We start from the raw sequence: 21,606 nt of genomic DNA, 5'->3' as shown, positions 1-21,606 counted from the left end.
CGGCCATGGACGGGGAGTAATGAAAAATGTTTCTTATCAGCCATCAAACTTGTCAAGATCCCGTCATCTCCAGACCTAAACTAATCCTGTGGAAATGTCACAAGTGCTGGAAACAGCATATCTCCGAATTAGAGGCTTCAGAAGACCTCACTGTTACTGCTGCAAAACACAACGCTCAAAGGGCAACACCGGCATTATTTATAGTAATTATACACTGCACAGAAATGTACTATATACCGTATATACAGTATATTACCTAAGTACAAGAATATAACTACTATAATACTGCTCCTATATACAAGAATATAACTACTATAATACTGCCCCTATGTACAAGAATATAACTACTATAATACTGCTCCTATATACAAGAATATAACTACTATAATACTGCTCCTATATACAAGAATATAACTACTATAATACTGCCCCCTATGTACAACAATATAACTACTATAATACTGCCCCATGTACAAGAATATAACTACGATAATACTGCTCCCTATGTACAAGAATATAACTACTATAATACTGTCCCTATGTACAAGAATATAACTACTATAATGCTGCTACTATGTACAAGAATATAACTACTATAATACTGCTCCCTATGTACAAGAATATAACTACTATAATACTGCCCCTATGTACAAGAATATAACTACTATAATGCTGCTACTATGTACAAGAATATAACTACTATAATACTGCCCCTATGTACAAGAATATAACTACTATAATACTGCCCCCTATGTACAAGAATATAACTACTATAATACTGCTCCTATGTACAAGAATATAACTACTATAATACTGTCCCTATGTACAAGAATATAACTACTATAATACTGTCCCTATGTACAAGAATATAACTACTATAATGCTGCTACTATGTACAAGAATATAACTACTATAATACTGCCCCTATGTACAAGAATATAACTACTATAATACTGCCCCCTATGTACAAGAATATAACTACTATAATACTGCCCCTATGTACAAGAATATAACTACTATAATACTGCCCCCTATGTACAAGAATATAACTACTATAATACTGCTCCTATGTACAAGAATATAACTACTATAATACTGCCCCTATGTACAAGAATATAACTACTATAATACTGTCCCTATGTACAAGAATATAACTACTATAATGCTGCTACTATGTACAAGAATATAACTACTATAATACTGCCCCTATGTACAAGAATATAACTACTATAATACTGCCCCCTATGTACAAGAATATAACTACTATAATACTGCTCCTATGTACAAGAATATAACTACTATAATACTGTCCCTATGTACAAGAATATAACTACTATAATGCTGCTACTATGTACAAGAATATAACTACTATAATACTGCCCCTATGTACAAGAATATAACTACTATAATACTGTCCCTATGTACAAGAATATAACTACTATAATGCTGCTCCTATGTACAAGAATATAACTACTATAATACTGCCACTATGTACAAGAATATAACTACTATAACACTGCCCCCTATGTACAAGAATGTAACTGCTATAATACTGCCTCTATGTACAAGAATATAACTACTATAATACTGCTTCTATATACAAGAATATAACTACTATAATACTGCCCCTATGTACAAGAATATAACTACTATAATACTGCTCCTATGTACAAGAATATAACTACTATAATACTGCTCCCTATGTACAAGAATATAACTACTATAATACTGTCCCTATGTACAAGAATATAACTACTATAATACTGCTCCTATGTACAAGAATATAACTACTATAATACTGCTCCCTATGTACAAGAATATAACTACTATAATACTGTCCCTATGTACAAGAATATAACTACTATAATGCTGCTACTATGTACAAGAATATAACTACTATAATACTGCCCCTATGTACAAGAATATAACTACTATAATACTGCTCCCTATGTACAAGAATATAACTACTATAATACTGTCCCTATGTACAAGAATATAACTACTATAATACTGCCCCTATGTACAAGAATATAACTACTATAATACTGCTCCTATGTACAAGAATATAACTACTATAATACTGCTCCTATGTACAAGAATATAACTATTATAATACTGCTCCTATGTACAAGAATATAACTACTATAATACTGCTCCTATGTACAAGAATATAATTACTATAATACTGCCCCTATATACAAGAATATAACTACTATGATACTGCCCCTATGTACAAGAATATAACTATTATAATACTGCTCCTATGTACAAGAATATAACTACTATAATACTGCTCCTATGTACAAGAATATAACTATTATAATACTGCTCCTATGTACAAGAATATAACTACTATAATACTGCTCCTATGTACAAGAATATAACCACTATAATACTGCCTCCTATGTACAAGAATATAACTACTATAATACTGCCCCTATGTACAAGAATATAACTACTATAATACTGCTCCTATGTACAAGAATATAACTACTATAATACTGCCCCTATATACAAGAATATAACTACTATGATACTGCCCCCTATGTACAAGAATATAACTACTATAATACTGCCCCCTATGTACAAGAATATAACTACTATAATACTGCTCCTATGTACAAGAATATAACTACTATAATACTGCTCCTATGTACAAGAATATAACTACTATAATACTGCCCCTATGTACAAGAATATAACTACTATAATACTGCCCCCTATATACAAGAATATAACTACTATAATACTGCCACTATGTACAAGAATTTAACTACTATAATACTGCTCCTATGTACAAGAATATAACTACTATAATACTGCCCCTATGTACAAGAATAGAACTACTATAATACTGCCCCTATGTACAAGAATATAACTACTATAATACTGCTCCTATGTACAAGAATATAACTACTATAATACTGCCCCCTATGTACAAGAATATAACTACTATAATACTGCTCCTATGTACAAGAATATAACTACTATAATACTGCCCCTATGTACAAGAATATAACTACTATAATACTGCTCCCTATGTACAAGAATATAACTACTATAATACTGCTCCTATGTACAAGAATATAACTACTATAATACTGCTCCTATGTACAAGAATATAACTACTATAATACTGCCCCTATGTACAAGAATATAACTACTATAATACTGCCCCTATGTACAAGAATATAACTACTATAACACTGCTCCTATGTACAAGAATATAACTACTATAATACTGCCCCTATGTACAAGAATATAACTACTATAATACTGCTCCTATGTACAAGAATATAACTACTATAATACTGCCCCTATGTACAAGAATATAACTACTATAATACTGCCCCTATATACAAGAATATAACTACTATAATACTGCCCCTATGTGCAAGAATATAACTACTATAATACTGCCCCTATGTACAAGAATATAACTACTATAATATTGCTCCTATGTACAAGAATATAACTACTATAATACTGCTCCCTATGTACAAGAATATAACTACTATAATACTGCTCCTATGTACAAGAATATAACTACTATAATACTGCCCCCTATGTACAAGAATATAACTACTATAATACTGACCCCTATGTACAAGAATATAACTACTATAATACTGCCCCCATGTACAAGAATATAACTACTATAATACTGCCCCTATGTACAAGAATATAACATAATATAATAATATGAAATGTTCACATCTGACTGTAGTTTCCCATTTTGACCATTATATAATTTTTGCTTTTCTCTCTAGGGGATATTTCCCACGGGGACTTTGCCACCTACTTCTCCATCTGAGTCCAGTGTCCGCAGGCTTCAATATGTCCTCTTGTCAGATTTGGAATCTGCAAAATAGATTTTTAGATACAGAATTTATGTTTTATAATTCATGATGTGCAGAAGACCCTAACCATCAGGGCTGTAGTATTAAGACCCCATCCGATGACACACTACAAGGGTCTCCAGCATTGCTCCTAATGCAGAATATCAGTGATAAGGACCTGAGTGCACAGGATCTCGGTTGATCACAGAAAAATAGTTGTACATTGTGAAAACTATCAAATATTTTCATCGCCAAAAGTGTATTTGTCACTTAAACCTCTGGGATCTGAAGGAGTGATACATTTCTGAATGCTGTACAGTTGTGTCAAAGTCTTTGCCCCCTTCCTGATTTCCTATTCTTTTCCATGTTTATCACACTTCAATGTTTCAGACAACAAACAAATGTAAGTATAAGACAAAGATAACACAAGTAATCACAAAATACAATTTATAAATGAAGGTCTTTATTATTAAGGGAAAAAGAAATCCAAACCTTAAGGGTCCTGTGTGAAAAAGTGATTGCTCTCTAAAACCTAATAACTGGTTGGGCCGCCCTTAGAAGCAACAAACATATAAGTGTGACAAACATGACAAAGAATAGGAAATCAGGAAGGGGGCAACTTTTTTGCACAACTGTAGTGCCCTATGAAGCAATGGTTGCCTTTGTCTATGGTCTTGTTTCTCACCATCTTCTCCATGCCCGTGGACATTACTGGCAGTAGCACTGGGTCCTTTTCCGCCGTCACCATCAGGGCTGGAACCAGGATCTGCAAGCGAAAGAAAGGAAAATCAGCTCTGGAACCTCAACAAAGAGGCTCTGCAGCGTCGTCCTGCGTGAAGCGAGGGGAGATGTATGGTCGCCATTGGGGGCATTTTTGGCCAACGATCATCTTTGCAATTGGGTTTCAATCAAAATTTTGCACCGTTTGGCTTTTACAGGCTTTTTGTTTCCCTATGAATCACCAGTTCGAGAGCGCGTCAGGCGTCTGCAGAACGTCCATGGTTAATAACATATTTAGGCGCTGCGACGCGCGCTCCCCACCTGGGGGTCAGGCTGAACAGATATCTGGACAATATCCTGCAAGGTCTGAATTAATAATCACACAAAGAGTTTGCGTTGCCAAAAAATCCTCCCAACGCGCATCCCATCACATCTGTCTGCGCGCAGCGGCCAGGAGCTGCCGAGTATCGAGATTTAACCCCTCGTTGATCGCAGCTCTTTAATATTTGTTGCCCCTTATTCCAGCAGACAGGATGGCCGATGTGGTCTTTTCCGATATATGCACCCCTTTCATTATTTGTGGGTTTGTTTGTTTTTTTTTTAAGTGAATATTTTGTCTCTTTTTGTTGCTTTTTTTGCCTTCTTTAAAAAGTTGTAAAACAATTTTTTTAAAGATCACTCCGGGGAAAAATGAGCAAATTTTGGGCAAAATTTGTGGACATTTTAACTATAAGAAAAACAACAGTGAACAAAAAAGAAAAAAAAAAAAAAAAAAGAACAAGTAAAAAAAAATCATAATGGGAGCAACTTTGAAGAAGAATTTAGCAAAACCCCTTCACGACCTACATGTACGTCATATGTCGGGTCCCCGCTTTTGATGGGGGCTCGTAAGCAGCGCTTGCACTTTTCGCAGCCGATGCACTGCTGTGCATAGCACAAACAATCGGATGATCGTAGCTCCAAGTCCCCTAAGGGGACTAAGAAATACAGTAAAAAAAAGTTAAAAAAAAATGTATTAAAAAGTATATAAAAAAAAATACAAAAATTCAAATCACCCCCAACTTTTGCCCCATTAAGACAATGAAAAAAAACCAAAACCATAGGTTTGGTATTGATGAGTTTGTAAAAGTCCAATCTAGCAAAATAAATTAATCAGATTGGTAAACGACGTAACAAGAAAAAAATCAAAACACCAGAATTACATTTTTTTATGGTCGATGCAGCATTGTAATAAAAGGAGATCAAAACATTACATCTACCTCAAAATGGGATCAGTAAAAATGTCAGCTCAGGGCAGAAAAAATAAAAAACTACCCGAAAATGTAAAGCGTTACAGATCACGGAAAATGGCGACACAAGCAACGGTGTTTTTTTGTTTGTTGTTCTTTTTACACAAAGTTCCGATTCTTTTTTTTAACCACTTACATAAAATAAAACACTGCACGTTTGGTATCGGCGAAATTATACAAGGTACATAAAAAAATAAAAATAAAAAAAATTGTAGAATTGATTTTTTTTCTGCAATTTCAACACCATCGATTTTTTTTTCCCCGCTTCCCAGCACATCACGTAATAAAATGAATGGCGTCAACTCGTCTCTCAAAAAACAAGCCGTCATATGGCGACATGGAGGGAAAAATAAATATGTCATGGCTCTCGAAAGAAGGGGAGGAAAAAACGGAAAAGGAATTAAAAGCAGGAAGGGAAAAAACAGACCCAAATGCAACAATGAATCGGGCTTTACATACAACGCTCGTCGCTCAGCATAAATGAGTACACCCCACATCAAAGACTATTACACTATTAAGGCTATCCGCTGCATTTCTGAAGAAGAACGGGTGACAGTGACTCAGTGGCCAAGTGTCTCCTGATCTGACAACCGGACACCCCGGCATCCCGGCTCTAGAGCTCGTGCTTAAAAAAATGGAAAAAGATCGATGTTGCAATGTCGGCAACTTGTTTCTTCCAGGCCTAAAATACGTGGTGCAACCCTTAAAAATCATGGAGGTCATACATAATAGTGGATGTAGTTGCTTTTTTTTATGTGGGGTGTACTCTTTTTTTACATCAATTAAGTGGAGTAAAACTGAAGATTTTGCAATGAAAGTTATATTATTAACCTCACTGTCATCTTATGTTCTATGAAACTCGTCTGGTCACATTGTTGGAAATTGTTCTTGTGTTCCGTGGGATACTTATTAAATTCTTAAAGGGGGTGTACTCACTTATGCCGAACACTGTGTACATCTCGCCACCTTACTGATCAGATCAGGAGCAAAGTGAATGTCTCCCGACTACCTTATATGTGACCTTACCTTCCAGTTGTGGCCCTTGATCGCCCACTCCCAGCTCCGGTCCATGTTTCTGTACCAGTTTAATGGGCCCCTGCAGGACAAAGGCGGTGGATCAGGAAATCACGCCCACCACTTTTTATTTTTCTCTCATACGGAGCTGTATGATGGATTACTTATTGTTTTCTTGCGTGACGAGCTTTAGTCTTACCGATCACATTTTGGGGCACTTGAGAGCAGCAATTAAGTGGTTAAACAGCAGCGATCGGAGCTTGCTCCGGTTGCTGCTGGTAGAAGCAGGTGCTGGCTGTGTAACACAGAGGGCACCCACTGAGTATGGAGGGAGCGCAACTCCAGGGCTCACTTTGTAAACCGCCTGTACCCACAGGACGTATGTTTATGTAATTTGGTCATAAATGGGAAAAATGTTAATTTGTCTCCTCATGCATGCCACCTCATTGCAAAAGTCTGCAGTCCCCACAACCCCATTCTGATCATCAGCCAATCCCAAGCTCCTGTTCTGTGTGCTGATGTGATAAGATTCCTACCTGAACCCACTCTTCTTAAACTGTGATACATAAAACCGCAGGTCTGATTCGCTGAGTATTCTACTGCGGGGAATTTCCTCCGGGAGACCGACAAACAGACCGCCTGTAAAGAAGAAGAGCGGATGGTATGGGGACTGCTGTAAACGTATAAATCTATTTAGTCAGACATTAATTTTATCAGGCATCTGATAACTGAGAGCGCTTGATTATATCTTAGTATTAGGAGAAACTTGTCCCACATCACAGGAAAAGAAGCACAAAAAATAATTCTTCATTACAGGCACAGTAAATTGGATTCTTTATGGCTTTTTTTTGTCTTTTGCTAAGCTGAGGGTTCAATGGTGGCAACTTATGTCCCACAAAAAAAAAATATATATATCAGGCATTAGGAGAAACTTTTCCCACATCAAAGGAAAAGAAACACAAAAAACTAATTCTTCATTACAGGCACAGTAGATTGGATTTTTATGGCTTTTTTTGTCTTTTGCTAAGATGAGGGTTCAATGGTGGCAACTTATGTCCCACAAAAAAAAATATATATCAGGCATTAGGAGAAACTTTTCCCACATCAAAGGAAAAGAAACACAAAAAACTAATTCTTCATTACAGGCACAGTAGATTGGATTTTTATGGCTTTTTTTGTCTTTTGCTAAGCTGAGGGTTCAGTGGTGGCAAAAACAAAATATCAGGCGTTAGGAGAAACGTTACCCACATCACAGGAAAAGAAGCACAAAAACTAATTCTTCATTACAGGCACAGTAGATTGGATTTTTTATGGCTTTTTTTGTCTTTTGCTAAGCTGAGGGTTCAATGGTGGCAACTTATGTCCAACAGAAAAAAAACCCAAAATATCAGGCATTAGGAGACACTTTTCCCACATCAAAGGAAAAGGAACACAAAAAACTAATTCTTCATTACAGGCACAGTAGATTGGATTTTTATGGCTTTTTTTGTCTTTTGCAAAGCTGAGGGTTCAATGGTGGCAACTTATGTCCAACAGAAAAAAATAAAATATCAGGCACAGTGAAATCCAACTGCCCAGTTTTACGCTTCTGTCTCTGCTCCTGCAGAACGCAGGCAGTACCATCCCGTCTCTTCTCTTGAGCATCGGGTTGATACTCTGATGATAACCATCCAGTTAATGTAAACCCAGCTCCTTCCGCTACATTGTTCCACCACTGCAAATTCAATGCTGCTATTCCGGTCATCAAGCACTGCTGTACATCTCTGCTACTTATTAAGACTCTGTTGCAAATCCAGCTCTTCCACATTGGTTTTAATGGATGAGTGAACTCTGCTGCAAACTCAGCTCTGCTGCGCTGCTTCCTCATAACTCAAACTTAGATCTGCTAACATCGGTTCCTCTTGGCTAAGCCAACGTCGCTACATCACTGTGCAGCTCTGCTGCATTTATCCTCCACTGTATACCCAGAGTGAACTTTTCCGGTATTTCTTGGAATGGACCCTATTCAAAAAACTTTTTAAAACAATTTTTTTTTCTTGGTGTGTCTGCTGCAAAAAAAAAAAAAAAAACACTGGAAAAAAGAGCTCGCAAAATGAGAAAGTATCGAGCGATCATTACCTCTCTCGCAGACGCCGCTGGTGCTTAAAGAAGCTCTGACCTAAAATAAAACAGACACAAATATTATAAAACGCCACCTCCCCCTGCAATGTGTCAGTCATCAAGAAGTGTTTAAGACCCCTCTTATAGGAATTGTATCAATTGTTATTCTGGAGCCTGGAAAAGATGGGTGAAGTTCCTGCAAGATCCGTAATCAGTTATCACCCAGCTTTCCTAGATACGCCGGTGATAGAAGAGGACACCGTCAGGCCGCCTGCCGTACGCCATCAATTATTGAAGGGGGAGATGAGAAGTTTAGTCGCGCTCTGCTTGGTGCTAATCTATTTAGCTCCTGCTATAATTGCCGTCTGATCTATCAGCGACACCTCCGACATCAGAGCTCAGCGCCGGGAGGTGACGGGGAGGTCGTGTGGGGTGGACGCTCCTCTTCTCCGATCACTGCCAGCAGGTGTCAATCAGTGTGTGACACCGGAGTAAGTGCGCGAGGCTGCCCCCCCGTATTGTACTGAGCCCCCCACCACATACACAGGACGACCCTCCACATACATGGGACGACCCACCACATGCACGGGACGACCCACCACATGCACGGGACGACCCTCCACATGCACGGGACGACCCTCCACATGCACAGGACGACCCTCCACATGCACAGGACGACCCTCCACATGCACAGGACGACCCTCCACATACACGGGATGACCCACCACGTACACGGGACGACCCACCACGTACACGGGACGACCCACCACATGCCCAGGACGACCCTCCACATACACGGGATGACCCTCCACACACACGGACCGACCCACCACATGCACAGGACGCCCCTCCACGTACACAGGACGACCCTCCCGACACTATATTATACGCATATAATGCACCGTGTAAGTGAGGAGTATATATATATATACACACATGTACAGTGCGCCGCGCAGCCCGCAACACCCAGACAGGGTAGCATTTCCCACGTATTCAGTAACATGTGAACTATTGATGAGCTCGGATCTGGTGTCAGCGACATTTTCCAGTGGGGAAGTCAGAAAATCTGGAGAAGACCGAAGATTTCACACGTCTAACGTAATAGGAGGCCGAGGGCGGAGAAGGAGGGACACAATCATCTGCTACATCACCAAAGCCTCAACATCCACCATCTACAAGGACCATAATGTCTGGGAATAAGTCACCAGCAGAATAGTGAGTGCAGCTCTGGAGTATAATACAGGATGTAACTCAGGATCAGTAATGTAATGTATGTACACAGTGACTGCACCAGCAGAATAGTGAGTGCAGCTCTGGAGTATAATACAGGATGTAACTCAGGATCAGTAATGTAATGTATGTACACAGTGACTGCACCAGCAGAATAGTGAGTGCAGCTCTGGAGTATAATACAGGATGTAACTCAGGATCAGTAATGTAATGTATGTACACAGTGACTGCACCAGCAGAATAGTGAGTGCAGCTCTGGAGTATAACACAGGATGTAACTCAGGATCAGTAATGTAATGTATGTACACAGTGACTGCACCAGCAGAATAGTGAGCGCAGCTCTGGGGTATAATACAGGATGTAACTCAGGATCAGTAATGTAATGTATGTACACAGTGACTGCACCAGCAGAATAGTGAGTGCAGATCTGGAGTATAATACAGGATGTAACTCAGGATCAGTAATGTAATGTATGTACACAGTGACTGCACCAGCAGAATAGTGAGCGCAGCTCTGGGGTATAATACAGGATGTAACTCAGGATCAGTAATGTAATGTATGTACACAGTGACTGCACCAGCAGAATAGTGAGTGCAGCTCTGGAGTATAATACAGGATGTAACTCAGGATCAGTAATGTAATGTATGTACACAGTGACTGCACCAGCAGAATAGTGAGTGCAGCTCTGGGGTATAATACAGGAGGTAACTCAGGATCAGTAATGTAATGTATGTACACAGTGACTGCACCAGCAGAATAGTGAGTGCAGCTCTGGGGTATAATACAGGATGTAACTCAGGATCAGTAATGTAATGTATGTACACAGTGACTGCACCAGCAGAATAGTGAGTGCAGCTCTGGGGTATAATACAGGAGGTAACTCAGGATCACTAATGTAATGTATGTACACAGTGACTGCACCAGCAGAATAGTGAGTGCAGCTCTGGGGTATAATACAGGATGTAACTCAGGATCAGTAATGTAATGTATGTACACAGTGACTGCACCTGCAGAATAGTGAGTGCAGCTCTGGAGTATAATACAGGATGTAACTCAGGATCAGTAATGTAATGTATGTACACAGTGACTGCACAGCAAAATAGTGAGTGCAGCTCTGGAGTATAATACAGGATGTAACTCAGGATCAGTAATGTATGTACACAGTGACTGCACCAGCAGAATAGTGAGTGCAGCTCTGGAGTATAATACAGGATGTAACTCAGGATCAGTAATGTAATGTATGTACACAGTGACTGCACCAGCAGAATAGTGACTGCAGCTCTGGAGTATAGTACAGGATGTAACTCAGGATCAGTAATGTATGTACACAGTGACTGAACCAGCAGAATAGTGAGTGCAGCTCTGGGGTATAATACAGGATGTAACTCAGGATCAGTAATGTAATGTATGTATACAGTGACTGCACCAGCAGAATAGTGAGTGCAGCTCTGGGGTATAATACAGGATGTAACTCAGGATCAGTAATGTAATGTATGTACACAGTGACTGCACCAGCAGAATAGTGAGTGCAGCTCTGGAGTATAATACAGGATGTAAATCAGGATCAGTAATGTAATGTATGTACACAGTGACTGCACCAGCAGAATAGTGAGTGCAGCTCTGGAGTATAATACAGGATGTAACTCAGGATCAGTAATGTAATGTATGTACACAGTGACTGCACCAGCAGAATAGTGAGTGCAGCTCTGGGGTATTATACAGGATGTAACTCAGGATCAGTAATGTAATGTATGTACACAGTGACTGCACCTGCAGAATAGTGAGTGCAGCTCTGGAGTATAATACAGGATGTAACTCAGGATCAGTAATGTAATGTATGTACACAGTGACTGCACAGCAAAATAGTGAGTGCAGCTCTGGAGTATAATACAGGATGTAACTCAGGATCAGTAATGTAATGTGTGTACACAGTGACTGCACCAGCAGAATAGTGAGTGCAGCTCTGCTCAGCTGCTGCTCACTGTGTTGATTGTGGGTGCGGTCGCTGCTGAACCTGCTGTGTGCTCCTGAGCTCCTGGGAACCACCACCTCTCTGCCCGGGGACCTGCTCTCTCTCTTACCCAGGGAGTGAGTGGGTTTCCTGGGATGAATGAGGGGGCCAAGTCCCAGGTTTCTGCTTCCCGGACCAGGCTGGCGGGGGGCAGAAGGAACCAGCAACCAGCCTGCACATCAGAGGATTCGGGGGTGAGACGCTCCACCAGGAGTCGCAGCAATGTGGCTCCTACTCCCCCCCAGATCTGCAGAGACCCAGAGAAGCCGCAAGGCTTCCATGGAGGAGAAGCCTGCTAGCGTGCAAGATAGCGGTCCTTCCGGAGGAAAGCTGAGTGCTCACGGAGGTGAGGCCGACCTCACTGAGGAGTGTTGGGCGCTGCAGAGACCCCGGGAGTCTGTGTCCACCTATGCCTCCCGGGTCATGAGCCACTTTCGTGAGTACGAAGATGCGAGCAAGACCCTGAGAAGGCTGCGGGAGGAGCTGCGCTGCACAAGCGCAAAAGCTGCAGGCGCCTCCAGACCCAGGAAGACGCAATTCCAGGCGGAGGTAAAGATCCTGAAGCTTGAAATTAATGACCTGGAGGTAAGAAAAGCATTTATTCGTGAAAAAAGTGGACCATTTAAAGAAAAGCTTATAAATGAAGACCGATTCAGAGAAATGGCTGATAACAGAGAGCAAAGGCAGATGGGGCTGCAGCCTGGGAGCCAGGTGGATGATGATGATGAGAAGAAGGAGGATGACCAGCAGAAAGCCCCACCTGGCAGCCTGCTTAGTCACTCACAGGCCACGTGCAGCGAGCTCCCTGCTGGACAGGCGACAATGGGGAGGACAGTGACAACATCGGCCAGGGAGGGGCGCTAATGGAAGAGATCAAGCTCCTGGAGTCCCCCGTGTGCCTTCAGAACTTCCATCTTGGTGATGATTTACCAGAGGAGGCACCTGGGGGCCAGAAAAAAAGGCAAAGAAAACCACCAAGCCAAAGCTGCAGGAAGCGGTAAGCTATGTGTATGCCCCCCTCCCTGTACCCCCTGAGTCGGCTGCAGGGTCAGCTCGCTGTATAAGCCCCGTTGCCCAACCCAGCCCAGGTTCTGCTGTGGATCCGGTGCAAAGGCGCGGGGAGATTACAAAGCAATGTAGTGAGGCGCAGAGCTCCGTCTCTGCTTGTAGTAGTGGGGACGTAGCAGCAGGTGCATCAGCCGAGAGGCTGGACAGTGAGGGCGGCCCGGCGGCAGGCGAAAAATCAGGCCACGACACTGTGGTGCGCTCCCCAGTGGGAGGGGGGAGCAGCCCGGTGTCAGGGGCAGCTCCGGTAGCCTCGGTGCCCCTGAATGCTGTTGCCGCTGATCACTTAGTTGAGAAGCGGCGGCAGTGTGAGGGGGTTACCGGGGCTGGGCGTTCCGGTCCTCCCACCAAAGTTCTGTTCTGTGTTGGCGTCGCTGGTCAACAAGATGCTGATATGAAGGAACAGCGGCGTGCCACAGCGGCGAAAGATCAGCGGCGCCTGGTATCAGCAGTAAAGCAGCAGAAAATATCATCTGATGATGCGGAGGTCACACGTAAGACCAGGGGTGAGGTCGCCTCCAGTTCTGTGGAGGAGACTCAGCCCCTTGTGCCTGATGATGCGGAGGTCAAAGTGTCACCCCCTGTTGTCACTGGTCCAGCAGGAGTGAATGTGGTGGTGGGTATGGATGAGGAAAACTCTTTGTCTAGTGGTGTGGTTGCTGGTTTGGTAGAGGGTGAGGGGGTTATGGAGGTGGGTAATGGTGATGCTGTTGGTGTGGATGTGGTCACTGGTCCGGTTGCCCCCCCGGTGGTGGCAGCACCTGTCAGGAGTTTTGCCGCTGTCACCTCCGGGGGAAATAGGGCGTCCTCCTCGTCTCCGGGCTCTGGGGACGGCATGTTGCAATGGCGTCTCCTGGAGGCTCTAAAGAAGGGAGAGAGATCACTAATGGTAGAGGGTCGAGAGGTTGATCTATCCTTCTGGATAGAGAGGCATGGCCTCGGGCCCTTCCGAGAGCAAAGAGGGGGGGATACAGTGTGGCCCCTCCCAACAGCCGGGCCGGGTAGTGTGCGTAGGAATGTGGTCCGTCTTCGGTGGAGGGGCAGTGATGCGTGTCCTCCAAGGTCGAAGGTTGTGGAGCTCCTGCTGAAGATGGTCTTCAAGGCGATTGACATCTACGCCTTGATACATCCCTATTCCACACCTGAGTTTGATGTCAGCTTTGTTCGGCCGGAGGGGCTTGAGCTCTTCTGGTCGAACTATGAGTTGGCAAAAAATGAGCCTGGCTGGCGAGACTTTGCCGTTCAGGTTGTGTCTCGCCAAAACCAAGTCAAGAAAGTGACCGTGATGACTTGTAACGAGTCGCTTTCTTGTTATGACATCATGACGTGGCTTGGCCGGTATGGAGAGGTGGTAGAAATGCCAAAGAAAAACCGTGACGAGTTTGGTATCTGGTCAGGTGCCTGGACGTTTATGGTAAAACTTAAGCGTTCAGGTGGTACGGTTGCCCACATACCATCATCTGCCTTCCTGGGTAGGGATCGTATCCTGGTCTTCTACCAGGGGCAACCGAAGCTCTGTCACAAGTGTGGCGACCCCACACACTTCAGCGCAAACTGCACTGTGCAGAAGTGTGCATTGTGTGGGGATATCGGCCATCTTGCTGCATCTTGTGTGGAGATTAGGTGCCACCTGTGTGGTGAGTTAGGTCACCCATTCAGCCGTTGTCCTCGTTCCTTCGCTAACGCAGTCGTGACCCCGGTGGGAGAAAGCCGTGAGGCTGATTCTGCAGGGGAAGGGACTAGCAGGGGTGAGGGAGCTGAGGGGCCAAGGAAGAAAAGCAATAAAAAGACACCTGCCCAGCTAAGGCGTCTAGACAAGCGCAGACAGGATAGGGAGCTGGGCGAGCCTCGGGCTACTGGGCCGGCCCCTGTTCTGGATGCCAGTCTTGCTGCTGAGGCCCCGAGGGATGATGAGTTGGATGAGGAGGTCAGGAGGATCCACAGGGAGGAAAGTGCCACTGCCTCAGAGTCCTCCCATTATGAAAGTATGGATGAGGATAATAGGCAGTGGCTAGAGGACAAGCGTAAGCTCGGCACCAAAAAGAAGAGAAAGAAGGGAGATAAAAAATCTTCTCCCGCTCTGACCAAGGTACCTAAGGAAGGAAAAACCGACTCCCCTCTGGTTGGTCTTTCTAACCGGTTCCAAGCCCTTGAAAACATCTCTTCCTCTGAGGAGGAAGCTGAGGGTGAGGTTCTGGCTTCGGCGGGGCTCACAGGGGACGTCGAGTCTCCTTCTTCGGGGAATGTAAGATCCTTGGAGGGAGGGACTGGCCCAGAGTCCGGAGATGAGGACGATAAAAATAAAAAACACATGGGAATGGATACCTCATTGTCATTAAAGAGGGGGAAGGATTCCTCCTCTGAGGCAGATGATAAGGGTAGTGGGAAAAAGAAAGCCATCTAACGCAATCACCAATGATGGCGGAACCCACTCCGTTGACGCTGGCATCCATTAATGTCGCCAGCATAAAGTCAAATACAGCTAGATTTGTGGCCTTTGATTTTCTCAGCCGGGTTGAAGCTGACATTTTCTTTTTGCAAGAGACCAGGCTGCCAAACATGGCAGATGTGTTTAAAGCTAAGAGGGAGTGGAGACTCGGGCCCTCCTATTGGTCTCTTGCGGCCGAGCCGTATAGCGGAGTGGCGGTCCTTTTTACCGCACCGGTGGAATGCCGACGGGTTATTGAGTTAGAAGTGGGGAGGTGTTGTGAATTCCGTTCTCGGGCTCCCTCCTGTGGTCATGAGTGGTACTGTGTGAGTTTGTTCTTGGGCTCCCTCTGGTGGCCTTTAGCGATATGGCTGGGCTCAGCTGCTTCATTTCCTTCTATGCTGGGCCTATTTAACTCACCTGGACCTTCATTTGTTGCCTGCTGTCGGTGTATTCAGTCCTGACTCTGAGCTCTCCGGAATATTCCTTGTGACTAGTCTCCTGCTGGAGAAGCTAAGTTTGCTTGTTCATTTTGCTCATTATTTCCTTGTAAACGTTTCTCAGTATATGATGAGTTCAGTCCAGCTCGCTTTTATGTGATTTTTTGCTTGCTGGTTAGTTCTGGGGTGCAGAGGGCACCCCTCACATCGTGAGTCGGTGTGGGGGTTCTTGTATTCTCTGCGTGGTTTATTTTTGATAGGAGTCTGTGCGGTCAGTACAAAAACTATCTATTTTCTGTCTATCTAGTGTTAGCGGGCCTCATTTGCTAAACCTGTTTCATTTCTACGTTTGTATTTTCCCCTTAACTGACCGTTATTATTTGTGGGGGGCTGTCTATAACTTTGGGGTTATTTCTCTGAGGCAAGTAAGGTCTTTGCTTTCTCTCTAGGGGCAGTCACTTTCTCAGGCTGTGAAGCGGCGTCTAGGTTTTTAGGTAACGCTCCACGGCTGCCTTTAGTGTGTTGGATAGGTTCAGGATTGCGGTCATTATAGCTTCCACATCCCCAGAACTTGTCCTATCATTCTGGTTATATGTGTCAGGTCAGTTTTGAGATCCTACCACCGGATCATAACAGTACAGCAGGCCACAAAGTGTTAATGCAGCAGAAGAGGGAGAAGAGAAATCCTGAAGTCATTTTTTTTTTTTCTCTGCACTGTGTTTAGTCTCTCTCCTCCCCTTTCTCTGGGTGGTTCTGAACTCAGCTGCAGATATGGACATTCAGAGTCTGTCTTCTAGTGTGGATCATCTCACTGCAAGGGTACATGGCATTCAGGATTATGTAGTCCGCAGTCCTATGTCAGAGCCTAAAATACCAATTCCTGAGCTGTTCTCCCGAGATAGATCTAGGTTTTTGAACTTTAAGAATAATTGTAAGTTATTCCTTTATCTGAGCCCTCGCTCCTCTGGTGATTCTGTTCAGCAAGTTAAAATTGTTATTTCTTTGTTGCGTGGTGACCCTCAAGATTGGGCATTCTCTCTGGCGCCAGGAGATCCTGCATTGCTAAATGTGGATGTGTTTTTTCTGGCGCTTGTAGTGCTTTATGAGGAACCTAATCTGGTAGACCAAGCAGAGAAGGTTTTGCTGGCTCTCTCTCAGGGTCAAGATGAAGCAGAGGTTTACTGTCAGAAGTTTAGGAAGTGGTCTGTGCTCACTCAATGGAATGAGTGCGCCCTGGCGGCGATTTTCAGAAAGGGTCTTTCTGAAGCCCTTAAAGATGTTATGGTGGGGTTCCCCACGCCTGTGGGTCTGAATGAGTCTATGTGTTTGGCCATTCAGATAGATCGGCGTCTGCAGGAGCGCAAACCTGTGCACCATCTGGCGGTATTTTCTGAGCAGAAACCTGAGCCTATGCAATGCGACAGGATTCTGACCAGAGTTGAACGGCAAAACCACAGACGTCAGAATGGGTTGTCCTTTTACTGTGGTGATTCTACTCATGTTATCTCAGAGTGTTCTAAGCGCACAAAAAGGTTCGCCAAGTCTGTCACCATTTGTACTGTACAACCTAAATTCATTTTGTCTGTTACTTTGATTTGCTCTCTGTCATCCTACTCAGTTATGGCTTTTGTGGATTCAGGTGCCGCCCTGAATTTGATGGATTTGTCATTTGCCAGGCGTTGTGGTTTTATCTTGGAGCCTTTACAGTTCCCTATCCCACTAAAGGGAATTGATGCTACGCCATTGGCCAAGAATAAACCTCAGTACTGGACCCAAGTGACCATGTGCATGGCTCCTGCACATCAGGAGGTGATTCGCTTTCTTGTGCTACATAATTTGCATGATGTTGTCGTGTTGGGTCTGCCATGGCTGCAGGCTCACAATCCAGTCCTGGATTGGAAAGCAATGTCTGTGTCAAGTTGGGGTTGCCAGGGAATTCATGGCGATACTCCTTTGGTGTCAATTGCTTCTTCTACTCCTTCTGAAGTCCCTGAATTTTTGTCGGACTACCAGGATGTATTTGATGAGCCCAAATCTAGTGCTCTACCTCCTCATAGGGATTGTGATTGTACTATAAATCTGATTCCTGGTAGTAAGTTCCCTAAGGGACGACTTTTTAATTTATCTGTACCAGAACATGCCGCTATGCGGAGTTATATAAAGGAGTCCTTGGAGAAGGGGCATATTCGCCCGTCCTCGTCCCCTTTAGGTGCGGGGTTCTTTTTTTGTGGCCAAGAAGGATGGTTCTCTGAGACCCTGTATAGATTATCGCCTTCTAAATAACATCACGGTCAAATTTCAGTACCCCTTGCCACTGTTGTCCGATCTGTTTGCCCGGATTAGGGGGGCCAGTTGGTTCACCAAGATAGATCTTCGAGGAGCGTACAATCTTGTGCGCATAAAGCAGGGCGATGAATGGAAAACAGCATTTAATACGCCCGAAGGCCATTTTGAGTACTTGGTGATGCCTTTTGGGCTTTCTAATGCCCCCTCTGTGTTTCAGTCCTTCATGCATGACATCTTCCGAGAGTATCTGGATAGATTTATGATTGTGTACCTGGATGATATTTTGGTCTTTTCTGATGATTGGGAGTCTCATGTGAAGCAGGTCAGGATGGTATTTCAGGTCCTGCGTGCCAATGCCTTATTTGTGAAGGGCTCTAAATGTCTCTTCGGAGTCCAGAAGGTTTCCTTTTTGGGCTTTATTTTTTCTCCTTCTACTATTGAGATGGATCCAGTCAAGGTCCAGGCTATTTATGACTGGACTCAACCTACATCTGTGAAGAGTCTTCAGAAGTTCTTGGGTTTTGCTAATTTTTACCGTCGCTTCATCACTAATTTTTCTAGTGTGGTTAAGCCTTTGACGGATTTGACCAAGAAGGGTTCTGATGTGACGAATTGGTCTCCTTCGGCCGTGGAGGCCTTTCAGGAGCTGAAACGTCGATTTTCTTGGGCTCCTGTCTTGCGCCAGCCCGATGTCTCTCTTCCCTTTCAGGTCGAGGTTGATGCTTCTGAGATTGGAGCAGGGGCTGTCTTGTCGCAGAGAAGCTCTGATGGCTCTGTGATGAGACCATGTGCTTTCTTTTCAAGAAAGTTTTCGCCTGCCGAGCGGAATTATGATGTTGGTAATCGTGAGTTGTTGGCAATGAAGTGGGCATTTGAGGAGTGGCGACATTGGCTTGAGGGAGCCAAGCATCGTGTTGTGGTCTTGACGGATCACAAGAATTTGACTTATCTCGAGTCTGCCAAACGGTTGAATCCGAGACAGGCTCGATGGTCGCTGTTTTTCTCTCGTTTCAATTTCGTGGTTTCATATCTTCCGGGTTCGAAAAACGTGAAGGCTGATGCCCTTTCTAGGGGTTTTGTACCTGACTCCCCGGAAGTTTCTGAACCGACTGGTGTCCTCAAAGAGGAGGTGATTTTGTCTGCCATCTCTCCTGATCTGCGACGGGTGTTGCAGGAGTTTCAGGCCAATAGACCTGACCGTTGTCCACCGGAGAGACTGTTTGTCCCGGACAGATGGACCAGTAGAGTTATTTCCGAGGTTCATTCTTCAGTGTTGGCAGGTCATCCTGGGATTTTTGGTACCAGGGATTTGGTGGCGAGGTCCTTTTGGTGGCCTTCCTTGTCGCGGGATGTGTGTTCCTTTGTGCAGTCCTGTGGGATTTGTGCTCGGGCCAAGCCTTCGTGTTCTCGTGCCAGTGGATTGCTTTTGCCTTTGCCTGTCCCGAAGAGGCCTTGGACGCATATTTCCATGGATTTTATTTCGGATCTTCCGGTCTCTCAGAGGATGTCTGTCATCTGGGTGGTTTGTGATCGTTTTTCTAAAATGGTCCATTTGGTACCTTTGCCTAAGCTGCCTTCCTCCTCCGATTTGGTGCCACTGTTTTTTCAGAATGTGGTTCGTTTACATGGTATTCCGGAGAACATTGTGTCTGACAGAGGATCCCAGTTTGTGTCCAGATTTTGGCGGTCCTTTTGTGCTAAGATGGGCATTGAATTGTCTTTTTCGTCGGCCTTCCATCCTCAGACGAATGGCCAAACCGAACAAACTAATCAGACCTTGGAAACTTATTTGAGATGTTTTGTTTCTGCTGATCAGGATTATTGGGTGACTTTTTTGCCATTGGCTGAGTTCGCCCTCAATAATCGGGCTAGTTCTGCTACTTTGGTTTCACCTTTCTTTTGCAATTCTGGTTTTCATCCTCGTTTTTCCTCGGGTCAGGTTGAACCCTCTGACTGTCCTGGGGTGGATTCTGTGTTGGATAGGTTGCAGCAGATTTGGAACCATGTGGTGGACAATTTGACGTTGTCCCAAGAGAAGGCTCAGCGCTTTGCTAACCGCCGTCGCTGTGTGGGTCCCCGACTTCGTGTGGGGGATTTGGTGTGGTTGTCTTCTCGTTATGTCCCGATGAAGGTTTCCTCTCCTAAGTTCAAGCCTCGTTTCATCGGTCCTTATAAGATTTTGGAAATCCTCAACCCTGTGTCATTTCGTTTGGACCTCCCAACATCGTTTGCCATTCATAATGTGTTCCATAGGTCATTGTTGCGGAGATATGTGGTGCCTGTGGTCCATTCTGTTGATCCTCCTGCTCCTGTCTTGGTCGAGGGGGAGTTGGAGTATGTGGTGGAGAGGATCTTGGATTCTCGTATTTCGAGATGGAAGCTTCAGTACTTAGTTAAATGGAAGGGCTATGGTCAGGAGGATAATTCCTGGGTTGTCGCCTCCGATGTCCATGCGGCCGATTTGGTTCGTGCCTTTCATTCGGCTCGTCCTGATCGGCCTGGGAGCTCTGGTGAGGGTTCGGTGACCCCTCCTCAAGGGGGGGTACTGTTGTGAATTCCGTTCTCCGGCTCCCTCCTGTGGTCATGAGTGGTACTGTGTGAGTTTGTTCTTGGGCTCCCTCTGGTGGCCTTTAGCGATATGGCTGGGCTCAGCTGCTTCATTTCCTTCTATGCTGGGCCTATTTAACTCACCTGGACCTTCATTTGTTGCCTGCTGTCGGTGTATTCAGTCCTGACTCTGAGCTTTCCTGAATATTCCTTGTGACCAGTCTCCTGCTGGAGAAGCTAAGTTTGCTTGTTCATTTTGCTCATTATTTCCTTGTAAACGTTTCTCAGTATATGATGAGTTCAGTCCAGCTCGCTTTTATGTGATTTTTTTGCCTGCTGGTTAGTTCTGGGGTGCAGAGGGCACCCCTCACATCGTGAGTCGGTGTGGGGGTTCTTGTATTCTCTGCATGGTTTATTTTTGATAGGAGTCTGTGCGGTCAGTACAAAAACTATCTATTTTCTGTCTATCTAGTGTTAGCGGGCCTCATTTGCTAAACCTGTTTCATTTCTACGTTTGTATTTTCCCCTTAACTGACCGTTATTATTTGTGGGGGGCTGTCTATAACTTTGGGGTTATTTCTCTGAGGCAAGTGAGGTCTTTGATTTCTCTCTAGGGGCAGTCAGTTTCTCAGGCTGT

The 21,606-nt window shown here is 44.1% G+C and overlaps 1 protein-coding gene across 2 annotated transcripts in view; it reads right to left on the bottom strand.

The window, feature by feature from the left end:
* EPHX2 (epoxide hydrolase 2) overlaps positions 1-21,606 on the bottom strand; it is a 77,579-nt gene that overhangs the window by 13,184 nt on the left and 42,789 nt on the right. For both annotated transcript variants that reach the window (XM_077291788.1, XM_077291787.1), the window contains 5 exons: positions 8,981-9,020; positions 7,399-7,501; positions 6,875-6,944; positions 4,525-4,605; positions 3,803-3,861 (listed from right to left, as the gene is read on the bottom strand). In XM_077291788.1, the coding sequence (XP_077147903.1) occupies positions 3,803-3,861; positions 4,525-4,605; positions 6,875-6,944; positions 7,399-7,501; positions 8,981-9,020 (353 nt within the window). The remainder of the gene's footprint in view (positions 1-3,802; positions 3,862-4,524; positions 4,606-6,874; positions 6,945-7,398; positions 7,502-8,980; positions 9,021-21,606) is intronic.

Source organism: Ranitomeya variabilis, chromosome 2 (genome assembly GCF_051348905.1).
Source record: "Ranitomeya variabilis isolate aRanVar5 chromosome 2, aRanVar5.hap1, whole genome shotgun sequence".
Classification (NCBI taxonomy): domain Eukaryota; kingdom Metazoa; phylum Chordata; class Amphibia; order Anura; family Dendrobatidae; genus Ranitomeya; species Ranitomeya variabilis.
The sequence above is the reverse complement of the archived record's forward strand: the minus strand, read 5'-3'. Positions and strand labels throughout refer to the sequence as shown.